Below are 19810 nucleotides of genomic sequence, written 5' to 3'. Positions count from 1 at the left end.
GCCTTTCCTCATAGGCGAGGTGTTCCAGCCCTCTGATCATTTTTGTGGCCCTCCTCTGGACCTGCTCTAACAGGTCCATGGCTTTCTTGTGCTGCGGACCCCAGAGCTGGACACAGTACTCCAGGTGGGGTCTCATGAGAGAGGAGTAGAGGGGGAGAATCACCTCGCTCGACCTGCTGGCACACGTCTTTTATGCCCAGGATACAGTTGGCTTTCTGGTGTTCTGTTAGTTTGGTGTAGAAATGTCAACAAACTGTTCATTTAGGAGATTGGAAGTATGAATCCATCCAAAATTGCTGTATATCATCAACATCGTAGGAGGCAATCTTTTTTCCATGCACTGCAGCCATTTTATAACTCATTTTGTATTTCATACTCTTTCATATGAGGAATATCAATCACTTATGCTTGAACGGTAACGGTTTCCAACAAAAGTAGAACATTTCACTAAATTTCACTAAACTTTTCCTGCAATGTAAGCTTTCTTACAAAAACGTGAGAATGGAAAAAACCTACTTGCAAATATTTTTCTTCACAAACGTGATCAGTTGAGACGGCGCTATAGTGCCACTTTTGAAATGTGTTTTCTGTAGTTGAGAAGGGCAGGGTGTCAACAGCAAAGAGAGAAAAATGTAAATACAAATGCATGTACACTCTTCAGATTTGATCACGATACTACATTGTGCATATATGAATGCCTCCACAGATGATATGGCATCTTTATTAAATATTGTTGCTGATAGGACAGAATCATGTTGATTCATCTGCCTTTATTATGTGAAACCTCGCTGTATACCACCCATAGGTTAGCATGCAGCTTAGATAAAACACGGTTGTCTCATGGCCTGTTATTGCCATTGAAAATCTGTTTTGATAGATGGAGGAACTAGTCTTTTTCAAGCTTGGCAAAGAAATATAGCATGTGACTAATACGTCCAATTAAAGAACAGAACAAACAAAGAGAATGCTAGAAATGTCAAATACATTTCTTGAACCACTGGCAGAAAAAATTTCCTTAATTTTATGGGCTGTAAGTGTATCACAAAATTAAATCCAACAATAGATCTGCATCCTTTTAAAAAGTATTACCAGTTTCCAAAACTGAGCATGTGTTTTAACATGTCTTAACTACTGATTAAGAATTCAATTTTAAAGAAAGTGAACAATTCAGTGTAAGGAATTGCAACAAACCCAGTCATTTCCTGTTGTTTCCTCTGAAACTTATGCATGCCAAAAAAGCTTGGAGTTCTGTATGTTAGCAGTCCACATGGCATGTTTCAGAGCTCATGTATTCTTCACTTCACTTTAGAAAGTGGCCACCAAGCTCCTTGGGCTGTGTAGCAACAAATGCTGTAAATTATAATCAACAGTTTAGACCTGAAATCTTATTAGCTACCTGTATGACTTCCGAAGTGACTTCAAATCAACATTAGTATCAAGTCATTAGAATGTGCATGTTGTTCTGATTTCTGGGATAAAGTAATACTAATGGTCCTGTTCCATTTTCCAAACAATTCATATGGAAAATTTTAGTCTAGAAGTTACAGCGTTGAAGAATAGTAATATCTAGAAAATACCAAAGAAATGTATATATACTACTTATCAAAAACAGGCTATACATATTTTTATTTGAAAAATTAAAGACATTTTCTCCATATGCTTCATCTCAAATGTTGATACTCTCATTGCTAAGTATTGAGATTGCATCTTGCAGTTGGTTGAAGTCAGATTACTCATGGTTGGGGTAAAAAAGTGAGTCGTTATCTAGACACTAATTAAATTTTTGTCAATTATTTTTATTACTCACTTTGTGCTAAACGTGCAGTCCATCTTGCCAATCTGAATGTCAGAGAAGTCTATAACTTGGAATTTAGAAATTATAAGAAGGAAGGTCATAACCCAGAAGAATGAGAAATTATAAAATGCATGTCCCATCCCAGTCTTGTGCAAATGTTGACAAGGTGTAGGAAAGTGATTTGCAGTAACAGACGGATTTGTGAAAAACCTAATCTACTGATAGCTTGTTCATTAATGGCTGAAGAAAAGATTAATTAAATTATATACTGCAAATTATAATCTAGTTCTCCCTACAAAATGGGGAATCTGTGCAATACCGTTACCATATTTTGTCTGTTGATTTACGCCACCAACTTGAGAGGAGCACAGTAACATAAAATTTCGTCTTCTACAAAGTGTTGTTAGCAGTGTACATATAATGTCTCATTTACACATGATATCATGAGGATTTCTTGGGGTTCTGCCAAAGACAATCTTGGGATCCCCTTATGCTTACATATTTGGTGAGCTTTGAATATTTGTCCATAATGAGGTAGACAGTGGTACCGGTCAGCTCTTGGCTTCAAAGATTATGCCTTTTGTGGAAGCATGTGTGATCACGTATGTAAATCTGAATTTACAAATGGCTGCAGTTTTTCATAGTATATACTGCAGTTACACTGATATGGTAGGGATTGTAGAAAAGTTACTGCATGTTTATTTTCGTATTATAACCAAATACAATAATTATGTATGCATTATAAATACCATGTTTTCCCCTTTAACATTATTCACAGTCTTCAGATGTTCACTTTTTGAGTACCAGGCAATTCTGAGGTACAAAACAAAAGTATTCAGAGATGTCAGTCTGTGATAACACCGTGGGCTTGAGAGAACTCCCTTGATTTGAGGTCATAATTTGGCGACGCTTTGACTGAGTGCTGGGACAAGACACGAGTGCACATCATCCCACTGTCATGCCACGGTTTGTACTGCAAAGAGATACGGGCGCCTCCAAATGTGAGAAGCCACCAGAGTGTGATTTGTCTAGTGCCTTTGCCAGCACTCAGGGTGCTGCCCGTGGAATTTAGTGGCCTGTTACCCGGTGCAACAAGTAGAGCATATAGGTGAGAGAAGGCTGTCTGTAAGAATTGACTGCCTTTTCATCTGAAAGCAGGACTACACAGTGTTCCCTGTAAGTCATTATCACAGCCACTTTGTACAGTATCACAGTCCTGCATCGCAGTACAATACTCTGCTATCACTGTGCTGTATTAGTACATTTAGCCCCATGACTTGCCTCTGGCGCAGCGTAATGCATAATGGATCTGATGAAACCTAAAAAAGAAAAGGGAAAAAAAAAAGAAGAAAGAAAAGAGCCCCAAAGCCACAGTGCAGCTCTTGGAAGTTACAACGCTCAAAGTGAATAGAGGGATGGAGGAGGAGAGAGGATTCTCCTGACCCTTACAGGTGAATTCTTTACATTTTGAAACATGAAAATTCTCTTAGCCAATTTTCTGTGTTAAAACAATGCTATATATGCCTTGAAATAACAGTGGATTTCTGGGATTTTTTCCAGCGTTGTACTGACTTCTGTCATTACAATGCTTGGTACAACCTGCTTTGCATACTGCAAATACAGAGAGGCAAACAGCAGAATATTATAGAACTTGTCAGTATATATTGTAATATAAAGGCTTCTGTTTTCTGTTTTGGGGGGTGGAAAACAATATCTAGTTTAAAGCTAAATATGACAAAACAGAGTCAAAATTGTTCTTTAAAGATATTTTAAATTTTATTTATACATGTAGCATATTCTTATGCTGTTAACGAATAATCCTACAAAAACTTTCTTTAAAATACCTTTAAATAGTAGTTTATATTTTAAAAGTCTACTGAAGATACACTAATGGGCAGCTATGATAATGTTTCATCTTAGGGAAGGCAATTGTTTGCAGGTAATGCCCTGCATTCCTTTCCTTCTCTTTTCATGAATAGCAATAATGCTGTTTTCATTTCTTGAGGAAGGCAGGAGCCTGAAATAAGTCTGTAGCTGACTAGTCTTGTTCACTGAAAGTAAGAATCTAATCTTGCTTTCTTTGGGCAAAAATGTTACTTTGGGACCAAAGCCACAAAGGCCACAAAGGCTTTGATCCCACACTGAGTAAATATCGGTGGGCTGTTTCTTCAGTGTGTGGACCCAGTACAGAGGACAAGTCCTTCTGCGGGCACATCCATCCCACCAGGCTATCAAAGCTAAAACTGCACCGCTGTGGTCCACAGCTAAAATCTCATTTTGTTCTGAACTTATTCTGATGCCACAAATACTTACACACAGGAATAAGTTAAATTTCACACACGTGATCAGGCATTTGGAGTACGGTGGCTCTATTGGAAAGACTTGGCAATTCTGTTTGCAAGGCTGAGCTCAGAAGTTGTAGGGAAACGTAATTCCATGGGGCCATCAGGCTGCCTCGACAGTGTTTAGATATTAGTTTAATCAAAGAACTGTGTGCCATTACCCCAGAATCTGTGTCAAGCTGTGGATTAGGTTTATAAAAAAAACTACAAAAGCTCCTGCTGGTTGAAAGATTATGAGTATTTAGCTACATTACTGCTGTTACAGGCATGAACACGTCCTTTCAGTATTTTTGAATTGTAGCAGTGTTACAATTAATTAATTGTGTCCGTCTAGTTATAAATTAGACTGAAGTTAAAGGCTAAGGCTTTATTAAGTACTACTGATTTTCTTATTGTTTTTGACTGTATAACTTAAACTGAAATACACTTCTCTAAACTGGACTCAAAGACTATGTCATAAAAGACATTGTAGTTAGTCAAATCTAAGAAAGTTAAATTAAGGAAATTCATGGAACACCAATAGCTACCAGTAACTGTCATTATTTTAAACCTTTTAATTTCTCGTAACAGCAAGAATAGTGTTGTGAGAACATGAGATAATACACACAAAAAGAAGAAAGGAACTTCTGTTTGCAAAAAGTGCAGGGAAGTTGTTCCCATAATAAGTCATTCTATTAAACAAGAGCCATTATTGCACTCTAGCAATGCAAATGTAAAACAGAAAGTCTGTTAGGAACCAAGCATCATTGTTAGCATAATATATTGTTAGTATATATATTTTCCCTTCCCACATACTTTTTTTTTTTTTTTTTTTTTTGGAATTGCATGCTATTTGGTTAAAGAGATTGTGGATCAAGATTCGACACTTAAGGAAAAGTATTTTTTTATATTGTTCAAAGCTGACCTCTGCTTTTAAAAAGGCTTGATCTGCACTTTTTCATCTGTTTAGGAGCATACATTTTTGGTTAAGAAATTGAAGACAATCTCTTTGTCTTTTTCCTAAGCTGGGGAGGTTGAGATAAAAAAGAATGCCTGCTTTAAAAGTCACACATGGCTGTAATTTAAGATTTTTTTACCTCATTGTCCATAACAGTTGAAAGAAACCTTCAATGAAAGTTTATTAACTAGGCCAATGCCTGAGGCAATAAAGGTTCATTTATTACCAGTTTCTTGGCTGTTTTTCTTCTTCTATTTTTCCGTTAAACTCATAGCGTAAGATAATACTTCACAAAATTAAACCTTTGACCTTCTGTGGAGTTAAGTCGCCTTTGATTAGATAAAGTAACAATTTATGGTCCAGCATGAGGTTGCACATGAAATGAATAATGCAACAGACTGAATGAGAACTGAGAATCTATTGCTTTTGAAAAGATGACTGTTGTTTAAGAAAGAATGTTATCTCCTAATTGTATTGTAGTGATGCTGCATGCATTCCAGTAGGTTTTTAAACTGTTGCTGAAAAGTATAATATAGCCAGGCAGTTATGCAGTGTACATTGTTTAATTCTGTCACAATTGCACCAAGCCAATAATAAATTCACAGATTACAAAACCCTGTTAAGCTGTAACAGTTAGTAATTTGTTGTGGTATTTGAAATGCACTTTGTGATTTCACTTTTTACTCTTCAGTACAAAGGAATAAATCCACAATAAAGAATAACTTCATGGAATGTAAGTCCATCAGTTCCATAAATGGCAAATATTAGTCATAAAATAATTATATTTACACATTTTTCTGCAGCATCATTGAACCCTCCAGTAGTTCTCATTCAAAAAATACAGTCTTAGTATTAATTTTTATCTACTTTTAACAAAACAAATCAAGAGGACACTACTTCTTTCTAGGTCAATGTTTTATTTCTGCAACTGTTTTATTGATTGTGGAGACACATTGTAAATAAAAAGATTTTTAGATTTGAAGATTGCTATGGAAATTTAGCTCTTTTGCTTGTTTATTTTAAATGCAATACCCAGACCTCAAAATTCATATTGTAAATTAGGAGTAGTTACAGGAAAAAGGTCTGATTAGTCTGATGAACAACAGATGGTTTGAGCCTCACATACACTGGTTTTCTCCCAGTGCAAGACTGGCAATTTCATTTTAGTTGCACCAGCCTAAACCAGATCACATGGCTGAATTTTTCTAAGTATTCCTTCTTTAATAATATTTAAAGTGCAATTAGTTATGTCACTTTTTTTTACAACTCCTATAATAATAGCCTTTTTAAAGATACTCAGAAATGATCTGGATGAGCAGTTTATGCTGAACCACGCAAGTTGAACAGGAAAACACAGCTAGAAGGGCCAGACAAGAATTTCTTGATCATCCCAAAATAACAGGTAATGAATTTTTTAGGGTATACCAATATTGTTCTATTGGATCAATCCAGGCAGCTTAACAGAAATGAGGCTTCTGGATAGCTGTGAGATTCCAGGCCTGCATTATACATAAAGAATGCTACTAATGAAAGTCAGTATAATTTAGCGGAACATTATGGTTTAGTCTGAAGTTCCCCTTTCTGCAATCCAGTCTATGTAATCAGACCTCTGTCCTCCTGCAGATTGCTTTCCCCTTCTTGTTTTATGTATCACACTATATAAAACACCCATTAGATCAGAGACTAAGGTTAGGATCCTATTTCATTTGAAATAACTAGGCAGCAGCGTAATAAGCTACCAAAAACTTGTACCTCAACTGCTGAAACCTGTGAAACCAGTGCAATAATCTACAGTGATCAGGGTCAAGTCCTAGAAGGTAACCCTGCCTTTCTTTCTCAGGCAGAGTTTTTCAGATTTTAGTAAGAATTTTGCCCAAGTAAGAACCTCAATGTGAAATCTGGAATTAAGTCAAGAAAAGATATGAATGATTTTCAAGTCAGTACCACTGAAATAAACTATAGGAAAAAGGATTAAGCATTAATTTGAAATAATGAAAGGAGTTCTTTCAGAATTTAGATGAGATTTGGACCTCCTCCCACTCAATGAATAAAGCATTTCTGCAGAATGAACTTTCCAGCAAATAAATGAAATTAAATGTAACACACTGCTGACAGTCGTATTTTGGTTTTCTGCCTGTTCTGTGATCGCAAAGGTAAGGTATCTTGAAAAAGTTCTCAAAGTCCTAAAGAAAGAGGTTGTGAAAATCTGTATATATATTATTGGATTTTTTATGTACCCATAAATATATATATAAATATATGGTATATATGAAGGAAGGTAATAGTTATATTAAGGAAGTTATTAATTATTTATTGAAATAACTATTAGGAATTATAATTATTATTAGGCAGAGTTATATGAAGGGAGTTAAAAGTGAATTAAGATCAATTACTTAAATAATTTTGTAAGTTGTCCCAGGACCAAGTTTAGGCATACACTTCAAAAATGTGTATTTTGAGACATATTTGAGGCTGAAAAAGTTACACTCATAGGTCCTTTTCTTCTTTCCTTCACAAATAGGGTGTGTTGTAAGCTGCTCATGCCATCAAAACTGAAAATTTTAAGAGCTCTCTCTTAAGGCGGGGAATAGTATTTGTTGGAAGGCAGAAACCCTGGATGTGATTTAGTGCCCACCAGTAATTCGTACACATTTTGAAAATCTGTCAGGGTATATGACAGCTCTCTCGGGCATTTTGCTTTTAAAACAGAATTGTTTTCTGAAGATGCTATGTTTTTTGTCATTGTTTTCCGTTTCATTCACTCATTTTTCAGCATTAGAGGCCACACATACTGGGCATACTTCTGGTCTCATTCTCACCCACAAAATTCTGACTTCAGTTGAGTTGCACGGGTGTAAATTAGACTAGAACTTGGCAGGAGAAAGCTTATGATTATATTTGGCAGAGGCAGCAGGCTGCAACTTTATTAACATAATTAACAGCTACAAACACACCCAACAGGCCAAAGTAATCTAGTGACAGAAGAGAGAAGGTCTTTGTAGGAAAGGATCATTCACGCTTTCTTTTGGTGTTCTGCTTCTTGTTCCTGAGTTCCTACTAAGGCTTGGAGAGCTTTCAATTGAGCTGTAATTCAAATTCACATGGCTCCTACAAGACACCTTGAACAGACTTTTGCTGATGAGTCTATAGGAACTGTCAGCAATACGGAGATTACTTCAGAAGCATGATGGTTGAATTGAACTTTACTTTCTGATGTTTTGCTTTTTGAATTAAATTGTTGGACAAGATTAATTGCACGCAGTAAGAGATTTAAATGAATAGCTTTATAAAGCATTAAAGTTCTAAGTATGTCACATGGGAAAAAAGCTGTAAGGTTTACATGAATAAATGTATTTAATGCATAAAATGTCTAGGCTAATTTTTTAATTCCTTTACTAACATCTTTTATTGAAAAACCATACTTTATTCATCCATCTTAGTTATACTGCTGTGGTTGTGGTAATTTAATATTCCTGCTCTTCGCTAATCTTCTGGTTCAACAGAAGTAAACAATAGGTTTCATAAATTAAAAATACGCTCTTCAGAACATGCTTCTAAAGATAAAAAACAAGGCTGTAAACATTTATGACTGAAACAAACTAGATTGTTCAAACACTGCCATGATGTATCATGTATATCAATATGGCACTGATATCAGTTAGAATGCAAACAAGGTTTTAAATGATGTGCCCCTTCATTTCAGCTGGAGAATCCGCTTTACACCATCTGCCTATCAGATGGTTAGGAACCAGGACTGCGTATTAATGCCACATGTTCGATTTTCTTTCCTCTTGTAATGGTTAGATTCATATTGCTAATAGCTGTGCATGAGCACTGTCGATGAAATTTGTGTGACGATGGAGTGATGAGATATTTATAAAGCTGCCTGTCTCACTGCATAATCAGCAGGAAGAATGCCAGACATAAACAACTTATCAATTTCAGAATATTAATGACAACCACTGTTGACTTTAATCCACTGAATATTTTGGCCTGGATACTTTTTAGCTGTTCAAATAAATATTTGTAAAGAATAAAAAATATCTAAGTGGCTGTTCGGTGTGATCCGTATTTCTTTCATTTCAGTTGCCTTTATAGGTGACTTCTGGTTATCTCATATTTGAAGATAAAATTTCTGTAGTGTAGAAAAGCGTGCACCTCGGAAATTCCTTGGCTACTGGGTGTAAGCGTAAAGCGATACTAAATAATGTTTAGGTCAAAAGGCTTTCTCCAACAACCAATTTAAAAAAAATCCCAAGTATTTACCCAAGTATATACCCATACCTGAACTGTAAAGTTCAGAATTTTAAAAGATACATATAGATACACAGCAGCTTATTAGCCTCTTCTGTTTATAATACATTTGGCTGCCTTTGCTAGTGACATAAGTGAGGTAAGTCGGGCCCTGGGCTAGAGAAGTTTTGTCTTGTACCATACCACAGCATACCACAGTGCACCAGTGGTTATAAAGCAAGGGGCTCTACTCACTGGCTCAGGACCTTCCTTACCGCTTGCTTTGCCATATCGTGACAGTCAAGGGGTAGGACAAAGTAACAGTAAAGCAGAAACTGTGCTGTAGGCTGGAATTGCTATGAGGAGTGGCATTAAACGATAATTCTGAGGATTATTCCTTACTCACATTTCCCCCCCACTTACACCGGTGCTTATACGAGACGCGCGTTTCAGATTCGTACAGTTTAAATTAATTGCTGTATAGCAAAGTAATCATTTCAATCGCTTAAGCGGTTGTACGAGAGAAGGAATGAACTTAGAAGTTTAATTTCTGCTTTTTTAAATTATCATTTATTATCACAAGCATTATCTTGCAAAAATCGTACTACAGAACTAAGCAATCTGTATTTTACTTTCCCAGTCGCTATCCAAAGGTTGTGGCTTCCTCTAGAGAGAAGCGTTGCGGCCTACTTTGGAGAGAAGCACTGAAGTATACTTCTTTGCAAATTTTGTAGCAAAAGAGAGTGTGTATTTTAATGGTTCTGTGACCTGGTCATTACCCCAGTGAGCCATACTATTTACTATTTACAGGTGCCCAATGTCCAGTGTCTGTTTAATATGGTATTTTTGGAAGCACTTAAAAACTGCTGGTCTGGAAGTGCAGTCACAGCCAAAAGTTCGAGGCCTACTGTTGAATTCATTAGCTGTATCGTATTTGAATATTCCTCCGAAGGATTGTTCTTGAAAGATGCTAGTTTTAGCTTGTCAGTGATGTATATAAAAAAAGGAAGTATAGGTTATTGTATTGTTTAATGAGCACAGGATGCAAACCAAAGTTCAGAGGTGCACCATCCCTTTTTCTGTGGCCTAATTTAGGGACTGTAACCAAATTTGTATAATGTATAACTTCATATCCTTCCTCTAAGGTAAAAATATCATTGGAAGCCATCCATGTTATTGTCAATACCTCCTTAAGATCAAAACATGCGTAATTTGTAATAGTAGAAGAAGCTACAATAAAATGAAACCCTTGTATTTACCCACCTTCTGATTTGATTTTTGGCTTTTGGTACATCTTCTTCTACCTGAAATAGCAGTTTTCTAAATGATATCGATCAGCCTATGCAGGATGTAATTCTCACATACTTGGTAATTCTTATTGCACTTGGAGGTGTTAGGAGTCAGCCTGTGAGGAGGGTCGGGAGGCTGGAACTCTTTGCTGACCTTCAGGCGGTCATGCAAAGAAATAAAGGAAAACAACCTTGAGCCAAGCCACAATATATTCAAAGGCACCTCCTATGCCACCTCGTTGTTTTCCCTGGGACGGCAGAGATTCCTGATGTCCGTTCACCTTCAGCCTTCTCCCCGCTGGATTTCGCGTTCTGTCTCTCCCCATGGCTAGCCAAAAACATGGCAAGAGTGAACTCTTTTTCCATTTAAGGAGGCAAAGGAGACAACCAGAGGCTCTTAGAAGCAATGGTGGTAGCAATATTTACCTCAGCAGCCTGGGATTATCTGCTTATTTGGTCTTTCCTGCTAAATTGCACTCTTCCTTTGCTGGGCAGCAGCCTGGGCCCACTAGAATAGTAAGTTGTGCAGTTAATTCCTCTTGAGATCCATCAGACACTTCACACCTCTCAGAGCAGCTGAAAATCAGACAAGCAGGCACCTTTAAACTAATTACACTGAGTTTTTTCAAGCCTTCTCCATGGTCAGGGCAAGAATCTTGATTCAAAATGACTGAGGGCGTGTTCTCACGTGGCATCACAGGCTGAGGGCTGAGATTGCATAATTGCGTAAAACTCACCTGGTTTGATGCCTTCTCCTTATTTTCTTACGTTTAATTCTCTTCGGTTTCCATCTCTGCCCCCTGGACCAGTCGTGTGGGGTAGGCAGCTCTTGTGAAGTTTGATGCTGACTTGGCTCCACTACCACCCAGGCTGGGGCAAAGGGATCTGAGGGGGTAGCAGCACTGCTCGGGGACCACAGAAAAATTAGCCTGCTTCAGAGAAGAGGGCAAAAATTTACAACGCTGAGTAAAGACTGTATCTAATTTTGAGTTTTGAAGGCATTGCTGGACCATTTCTCTAATTGCTTTTGACAAAGGGAACTTTTCTTGTTTTTGTAGAGCATTCTTGTAAATGGCTGGATGGCAGAAATTTGGTTTGGTAGGAAGAGCACTTGGATTGCCTGGAGATGGCTTTGGGATTGGGATTAAATGGGTTTAATAATTCCTCTTCTCACTGATAAATACCTTAATGCCTTGAAGTTTTGGAGAAAGCAAAATAAGTATTTTACCAATGTTCAGCATTACTAACCTTTCTTCTAAAAACACTTCCTAGAATGCCCACATCTCCTTGTTATGTGTGAAATGAGAAATAAATGTCTGAGTTCTTTCATCTGTTACTCTTAAATAGACATTATAGACCTGTTTTCTTCTGTTGGCAGACATTTGAGATCTAAAGTTTTGGGTTTTGTTTTTTTTTTTTTTTTTTAAAGTACAGTTACGTACATGTTCACCTATTCATAGCCAGACACTTAAGACACTATTTCGAAGCTAAGTTAGGTTTCTGAAAGCGTGTATTTGTATCTCCAGTTAGTTATGATTGTGTTATGACTGCAGTTACTGGTTACCAAGTTGAGATTTAGGTGGACATATAGAAGTAACTATCTAAATAGGATGAGAAACATTTTGCTTGAAAAAGTTGACAAACTTCAAATCAAACAAGAGGAATAATACTCTGCAATGTTCTCCGTTCATTCCGTAGCAAGCATAAAGGAAGAGTAACAGTCTTAGTCCCTACAATAATGAAGAATCATAGAATAATTTATATTAAATTTTGTTCATACTTCTTTGCAGGCCTGACAGCAGCAGCTGCAGCGGCAGCAGCTGCCACCAATGCCGCCATAGCAGAAGCAATGAAAGTGAAAAAAATTAAATTGGAAGCTATGTCCAACTATCATGCAAATAATAACCAGCATGGAGCAGACTCTGAAAATGGAGATCTGAATTCAAGTGTTGGTAAGTCTCAGACACAGCACTGTTATATGTCCATAATGCTCTCATATTTTATTAAAATGGTCATCCTTCTGGACTTCCTCCTGAAGTCCTTGATTTGGTGGAAAAAGTAAAAAGTTGCATATTTGTTTTCCTTTTCTTACTGTTTTTAGTTTTATTTTGTATCTGACCTTTACACCGGCGTTCAGCGTTGTTGTTACTATTACAAAAACATTCTTTCCTTTGCAGGTTACTTTTGCAGACTCCAGTTAATATTTTCCATGAAAGAAAGTGGTTTGATTGCTTAGAGTTCATTTTTCAAAGTACAGGTGGGGTGACAGATGATGGTGTCAAAGTGAAATTTAACAATGTCTCCTGCTCAGTGTGCTGGGTATCGACTTTAGGTAATTCAGAACACAAGCTTGAAAGCAAAATATTTCATACTTTCATGTGCCCTGTGACAAAAGGAAAACATACATACACAATAAATTATTGCCATGCTCTGCAGTTCCTATCATATTTTATTTTAATAAACACATTCTTAAAATGTAGTTAACAGGATTTTCCATTTCTTAAGCAGTCATCAGCACCTCTTGTTCTTTCTCAAAAAAAGAATTGTTTCAGTATACTTTATTCATTTGTTTGGACGATTTGTTTTGCTAAAGCATACTTCAAAGCTAGAGTAACTTTTTGTTGTTGTTGATTAAATCTTTAATCATCTGTGTGTGTCTGCTGTAAAATGTTTTGTTATGCCATTTCATTGTATTGGCTCCTTTTATCATGTTGAGACAGTATTAACTCAGCAACAGAAATTCAATGACAAAGAGGTATGTTCAGAAGACTGCAGGCAAGATTGGTGTATATTGGAAAAACATGGCTTAAGATAGGGATTTTTTGTTTGTTTTTATTTTGGCTCTTTTGTTTAGTTGTGTTTACTTTTTAGTTTTTCATCTCCTAAATACATTGGAAATGAGTCTTAGAGAGTTATGTACTGGCCTTAACATAAATAAATATGTGTTTGTGAACAGCATTTCTGTACAGTTCGGTAGGCATCAGTAGGCTATTATTTAGAAATAATGTGAATTGCAGTTCAAAGAACTGGTTCACCTAGGCACACGCTATTTTAAATAACAACAGTATGTATGCATTACTGCATAAGGAGACAACCAGATTTTTTGTTTTCCTTTTAAAGAAAGGCTTAAAAAATGCTTCTGTGATGGCGAAGAAAATAGTCTTAATTTAGTTGTGTTAGTACCCAGATACCAACACGTGCAGTCACTAGAATATTAGTGGAAAGATTGTCCTCTTGGAGAGAAGACAAGAGCGGGTAGAGAGCAGGTGTCTTTGAAATCTGGGAGGAGGAGATAGGTACAAATGAAGTGGAAGGACCAGGTGGCCCCTAACGTACTGGAAGAAAAGTGAAGTAACGAGAAAGAGTAAAAAATGTAAATACAAACTGAGAGGATAAAGAGTCTGTACTAGAACTAGAAGCTAGTTTAGATTTGAATTTCAGACTTAGTTGAATGCCTTATGTGAAATAAAACGTTCAAATATTGGATTATGGAACTGTATTCTGCTTGGCAGTTCTAGCGACAAACCACTTGTACATCCATGGATGGAAAAGTTAACAGGTAATCAACATCTAAACCATGTGAAGTATTTGTGGTAGAGTGGATGGAGGGAATATCTGAATTTCCTCTGAATAAAAAAGAAAAAAAATCTATTTTGAACTCCTTGTTTGAGGCATAATTTAGATAACTAGTCTGCTCTTCCACAGCTTAATCATTTTCCCTGTTTAAGAAAATACATCCTTGCTATTTTAGTAGGGCAAAGTTAGCGAAGCAAGATTATTTATTGTCAATGTCAAAATTTCCTCTCAACCCCTTAACTTACTTGTTAACTTCAGTTAATTTCCTAATTTAACTGAATGAAGAATTGAGTTCATTTTGTTCAGAAAAAAAATGGCTCTTCTGCGTAGAGTGAATAGCATTCCAGTTGTCTCCATTCCATGAGGAATGGCTCTGGAAATACAGTGTGCTTGTCGGTGCATCCAGTCTTGAGCTATGTTCTTCCTGTGGAGGTTTTCTCAAAAATAGTTTGCATTTATTTGTTTCTTTTATAGTGAGCCCTATCTAGCGTCCAGTGTTGGTTATGCCTATGGAATCAGAGGAGTGATTCCTCCTACTACTAATGCCAGGGTTTTAGTAGGTACATTAAGAGTTAAGTCTCTATTACTTGCATTTTTGAAAATTAGCATATTGTATTATCTTGACAAGAACTCATATTTCAAAGGTGTTGCTTTGTAGTAGGTGTGTGCTTTTTCTTTCCTACATTTTTTTCAGGTGTTTATTTATGTCTTTTCAAATAAATATTACCAAGTCCATATACCATTAATGTTTTCAATTATGGCTTGTTAGGCATGAATTTGAAATAGTACGTTACTGAATGCAGACAGGAAGAAGGAATAAAACAAAGAAGAAAATAACCTGATTTTGGTTTATATTTTAAATGCTGTTACGTGCCTGACCAAACTGAAAAGGAACAAACAAACTAACCAACCAGGCTAAAAGCTTAACTGATACATCTTAGCCCATACGTAACAGTCATTATGGTATATTAGTGTACATGGATGGATCATACCATGTTCTTAGGCTGTTCCAATGCCTATGTAAAAGAAGAGGAATAAAATACAGGCTCTTGAGTTGAATTGTCAGGTTTACTTCTGAATCGTCTTGCTTTTTGGTTTTAATCAGATGCTTAATGTGAATTATAGAAGTCATTTTTGTAGATGAACATTGCATAATTATACAGAGCACTACACAGATTTATTAACTTGGTCCTTTGAAACAATGGCCAAAAGGTTAGTGAGTGAAGGGAGTTAAAGGAAGCGAATGATACTAATAAGTAATTATTTTATATCCCTCAGTTTTGTATGGTAACCTTGAGCTTGCATCCTCCCACCAGAATTATCATTTTAGAAGGGGGGGGGGGAGGAAAAAAAAAAAGAAATTACAGAGGAATCAGAGTGAGGTATTAGCACACTGAGTAAAATATATGGCTGCAACGCCTTTCTCCCCCATCCACAATCAATTGGATTCTTTTAGTTTAATATTTACTTGCTAAGATGAGATGCTAGTCTGCATGGTGATAAACAGTCTGCTACTGGCATCTGAAGGTGACCTGTCAGTTCATATGGACAAATCTCCTGCTTACTGAAATGTACAAAATAAATCATTAAAGCAGGCAGGTGCTCATTCCCAGATTTAAATCACCATAGATTTATGATTTGAATTAATGCTTCATTTGGTCATAGAAATAGATGCTGAGACAAATGATACGCAGTGGTTGGGGCTTCCATACTGTAGCCATCCTAATATTGATTACTGAGATGTCTTTGCAATCTCTTGTTTATATCAAGTACTGTCTTGTGACAGCTTGGCTGATATGAGCTACATTGCAGATAAGAAGGAAAAATGTCCTGGGTTCTTTTTAGTGGCAATTCTACATACAACATGCAGGATAGATAAATTACTGGTTTTTTGTTTAAAAAATGAACTCTGTATGGCAGCAAACAAAAAAAGATTATGCTGTGTGTTGGTTTTTTTTTTTAATTGCAGAATTAAAAAAAAGAGAGTGACAAGGTCAAACTTTATATTTCATTGAAGAGGTTCTGCTCTTTGTCATATTAACATCTTAGGTTGATATTAGGATCAGTTTTATATTTACCATCTAATACCCCAAAGTTATAGATAGGTAGAGCAGCTCAATTATTTCCTTGCTGCTTAAGTACTTACTGCCCTGCTATCATACTTCATTAACCTGCAGCAGCAAAAGATAGAAGCCTTTGAAAATAAATAAGTTTAAAGCTATTTCTGTGAGCTAGGCTTTGCTATCTATAACTTGGTAGGAAGTGAAGAACAGTCCCTATACTTTTGCTTCCCGAACATTTTATATAATGAAAACACTATGCATACACTTTAGGGAATACTCAAAGGATTTGTAAAGACCTTTGCCACTTGCTAAAATCTGACTCATAAAACTTGTAAACAACTATCAACAATAGTAAATTACTTGCTTAGTAGGAAATGAGTTCATATCTATTCAAAATGTGATCACAAAACAGATGTCCCAAGAAAATGTCATTGTTTAAACTACATTCATACAAAAAACCTGCTATTATTTCTTTAAGGAAGTGAAGCAATCATGAAGACTTTGGTGTTCTCAGTTTCTAAACACAGTTAGGAAATACAAGGCAACATTTTACACTTGGCTAGCACGTTAATCCATAAACAACCACAAAATGTGTTGAAAATTAAGAGGTTTTCTTGGCATGTTAGGTTTCCTATTCATCCGCATTACCTTGCAATATTTAAAATTATGAGACAAACGCAAGGTTTCCTGTGATCTGTTGTTCAAAAGTAACGGTTGCTTGCATACTATTATTCTTTTTTTTTCATCCAGAATCAGAGATAAAATGATTTAGGTGAAATTATTTTTCTCCACTGACCTTGCCCAATAATAGAACAGTACAAAATGCAGTCATTTCCTTTTTCTAAACACACGTGTCTATTTTGAAGGAAAGAATTACTTTTATGGTTTCAGGAAAAAGTCTTGGAGACCTTGAAAAAGCAAATACAAGGAAACAGAGAATGCAGGCCACTGAGCACAGCTCTGCAGTTGCACATCTGATTCTCTGCCTTGGCAATGTTAATGAACCTCAAATCCTCCCTATAATTAGATGAGGGAATTGCTTATATTTTCAAACAGATGATGCTGCTATAATGAAACGATTGACAGGGAACTTAAGAGTGTCTACAGTAGTCATTTGGTTTCCGGGTTTGGGGGTTTTTTTCTTTTTTTTTTTTCTTTTTTCTTTTTTTTTTTTTTTAAGTGTAAAAAGAAGATTGGCTGTAGATACAGGTCCTGGGAGAGGTAGTAATTTACACAGAATGCTATGACAGGTGTCTTTGTATAGCACAGAAATAAAATGGAAGAGAGAGGAATGATGGGCAGGTACGGCAATTTTTTGGGAGGGGGTGTCCTGTGCTTATTCTGCTTGGGTTCTTTAAAAGGGGCCGAGACTCAAGAGATGGATCCGGATTGAGTGCACAGCTGTAACTGCTGATGAGCTAATTGCTCCTTATCTCTCAGCCCCATTCATCTTCATTTTTTACCAATTACTGAGAATTATCTGTGTTCTCAGTTGGATATGAGAGTTAATCCTTTTTGGTTAAGCTGGCAGTACTGTGAGCAGATTCCAAATCATAGGGTGAAAAAGCCAGAGCAAGCTTGTTCTCAAACTCTCTCCAGTTCAATGACAGTATCACTAGTTCATAAGAATTTTTCTGTTGTTTAACAGATTAAACACTGATTTTTTTTTTACTTTAGTACTTTTATTAATATGTATTTTTCTCTGAGCGTAAACTGAATGTGTATGTTCCTAGGTGGATGGATGTGCTCCCTTTCTAAAAATATTCACTTGCAAAAATGAAAATAAGACAAACAGTAACTTCAGACCAGAAAGATTCTTTGCAGTATTGCAGTGTTTATTGTACGGTACATAACACTTCTTTTAACGACAAGACTGTGCATGTAACTTTGACATCATGGGACGTAAGACAAATGCTTGTCAGTGACATAGATCTACTTTTGTAAACTTACTTGAGATCTGTGGATGAAAAGTGTTGTCAAAGTGCTAGCAAAGGCATAATTGTACAGCCTTAAGGACAAATATGCAAAGTTGAGCACATCGTATTTCAAGCTAAAGGAATGCTTTCATAAAACTGTGATTGGGAATGCACAGAGTACCAGAAACATCATTTGGTGATAGTCAGGTCACTAAACTTCATTTTGGAATTTTACATGTCTCCATGATGGCACACGAAAAAAAAATCTTGTATTTCATAGCTAAAATATAATGTTAGTCTATCAGCTGAGAATATAATTTCTCCGGATCTGCTTCCCTAGCCTTTAATTGTGACTGTGAAATTTGCTAAACAAGGCAATGAATTTGATGTTATGATCTGAACACCAGTTAGTGAATTAAGGGAATTATTAGCAAAGATTCAGCATTTCATGTTGGACAGTCAGTTGTGTTATGAGTGCCTCATCTAGATTAAATCCTCACTATGGGATTCATTGGAACAAGTGTAGACATTTGCATCCAAGTTAGTTACCTTAGACTCAACAGACAGGAATAGACAATTGTAGGGGTGATCCATCTCATCCTAAGGTAAATGGCAAAAGTAGGTCAGATAAACAGCACCTTAAAAGTGCTTAGTTGTGCGACTACTGAGTTGTAGTTATGTAAAGAAAGTTAAATGACTGAATCTCAATCTCAGTGCGTGCATTTAATATTTTCTGGAATAAGATTTGAATGAGTTAACAGGTCTTTCCCAAGACAGTGATATAGTAGTGGCAAAATAGTGCCTGAGACACTGAAATAGAAAAGAAAAAAAAATAAATCTACTCTTCAGAAACAGCAGGTGAGAAGTTTAGGTATTTACCCAGAAAACTATTTAGACACAAGTATACTCTCAACTTTGTTCTGGTTGTATAGGTGTATCGCTTCTGAAAAGAGTGATTTTGCCTATGTGAGACATACTGAGAGAACAGGCTTCTAAAACTGCAGAAGCAAAAGGTTCCTACATGACATTTGTGCTCTGGCTTTGCTATGAAGCTGTATCAAGTTCATGGAAAAATCTAAATTATTAAGTCTATCTTGTCAGCAAGATTAAAAAAAGGCTATTTATATTTTTTGATCACATTTACTTTATTTCCTGTTCCATGCAAGATAATCCTAATTGGATAAATAGTTGGATAATTTAATCTTTGCTGTGATTTTTTTCAAAACACATGCTGTATTGTTATGGCCATTTTCCTTTTTAGTAGTGCCTTGTATGAAAATAATGAAATTGTTAAGCTTTTATTCAGGGTTTTGTCATTGTTACTTGTTATCGGCAGTAAATATACTTAAACATGATACCGTGGATGTGCTATATTAAGAAATGTAAGCTTAATACACACCTTATTTTGCTAAGTAGTTATGATAGTCTGTAGGATCATCTTTCATAAATATTAATTAGAAGCTACATTTTAGAAAGAAAACACTAAACTTTATGATTATTAGTTCAATTTTAGAAAATAATGTCTATGGTGGAATATGTGACAAATGAACATGTCTCTAACATGTGAATTGAGTTATCATCATGAAAGTATGTCTTTCCTGTGCTATAGACATGTAAATACGCTATATTATGCATAAAAATATTTTCCATATAGTCATA

At 36.1% G+C, this 19810-nt stretch overlaps 1 protein-coding gene across 4 annotated transcripts in view; it reads left to right on the top strand.

Moving 5' to 3' along the window:
• DACH1 (dachshund family transcription factor 1) overlaps positions 1-19810 on the top strand; it is a 366962-nt gene that overhangs the window by 179681 nt on the left and 167471 nt on the right. For all 4 annotated transcript variants that reach the window (XM_075527170.1, XM_075527176.1, XM_075527159.1 and 1 more), the window contains exon 3: positions 12387-12548. In XM_075527170.1, coding sequence (XP_075383285.1) covers positions 12387-12548 — 162 coding nt within the window. The remainder of the gene's footprint in view (positions 1-12386; positions 12549-19810) is intronic.

This window comes from Mycteria americana, chromosome 1, assembly GCF_035582795.1.
Source record: "Mycteria americana isolate JAX WOST 10 ecotype Jacksonville Zoo and Gardens chromosome 1, USCA_MyAme_1.0, whole genome shotgun sequence".
NCBI lineage: Eukaryota > Metazoa > Chordata > Aves > Ciconiiformes > Ciconiidae > Mycteria > Mycteria americana.
The sequence above is the reverse complement of the archived record's forward strand: the minus strand, read 5'-3'. Positions and strand labels throughout refer to the sequence as shown.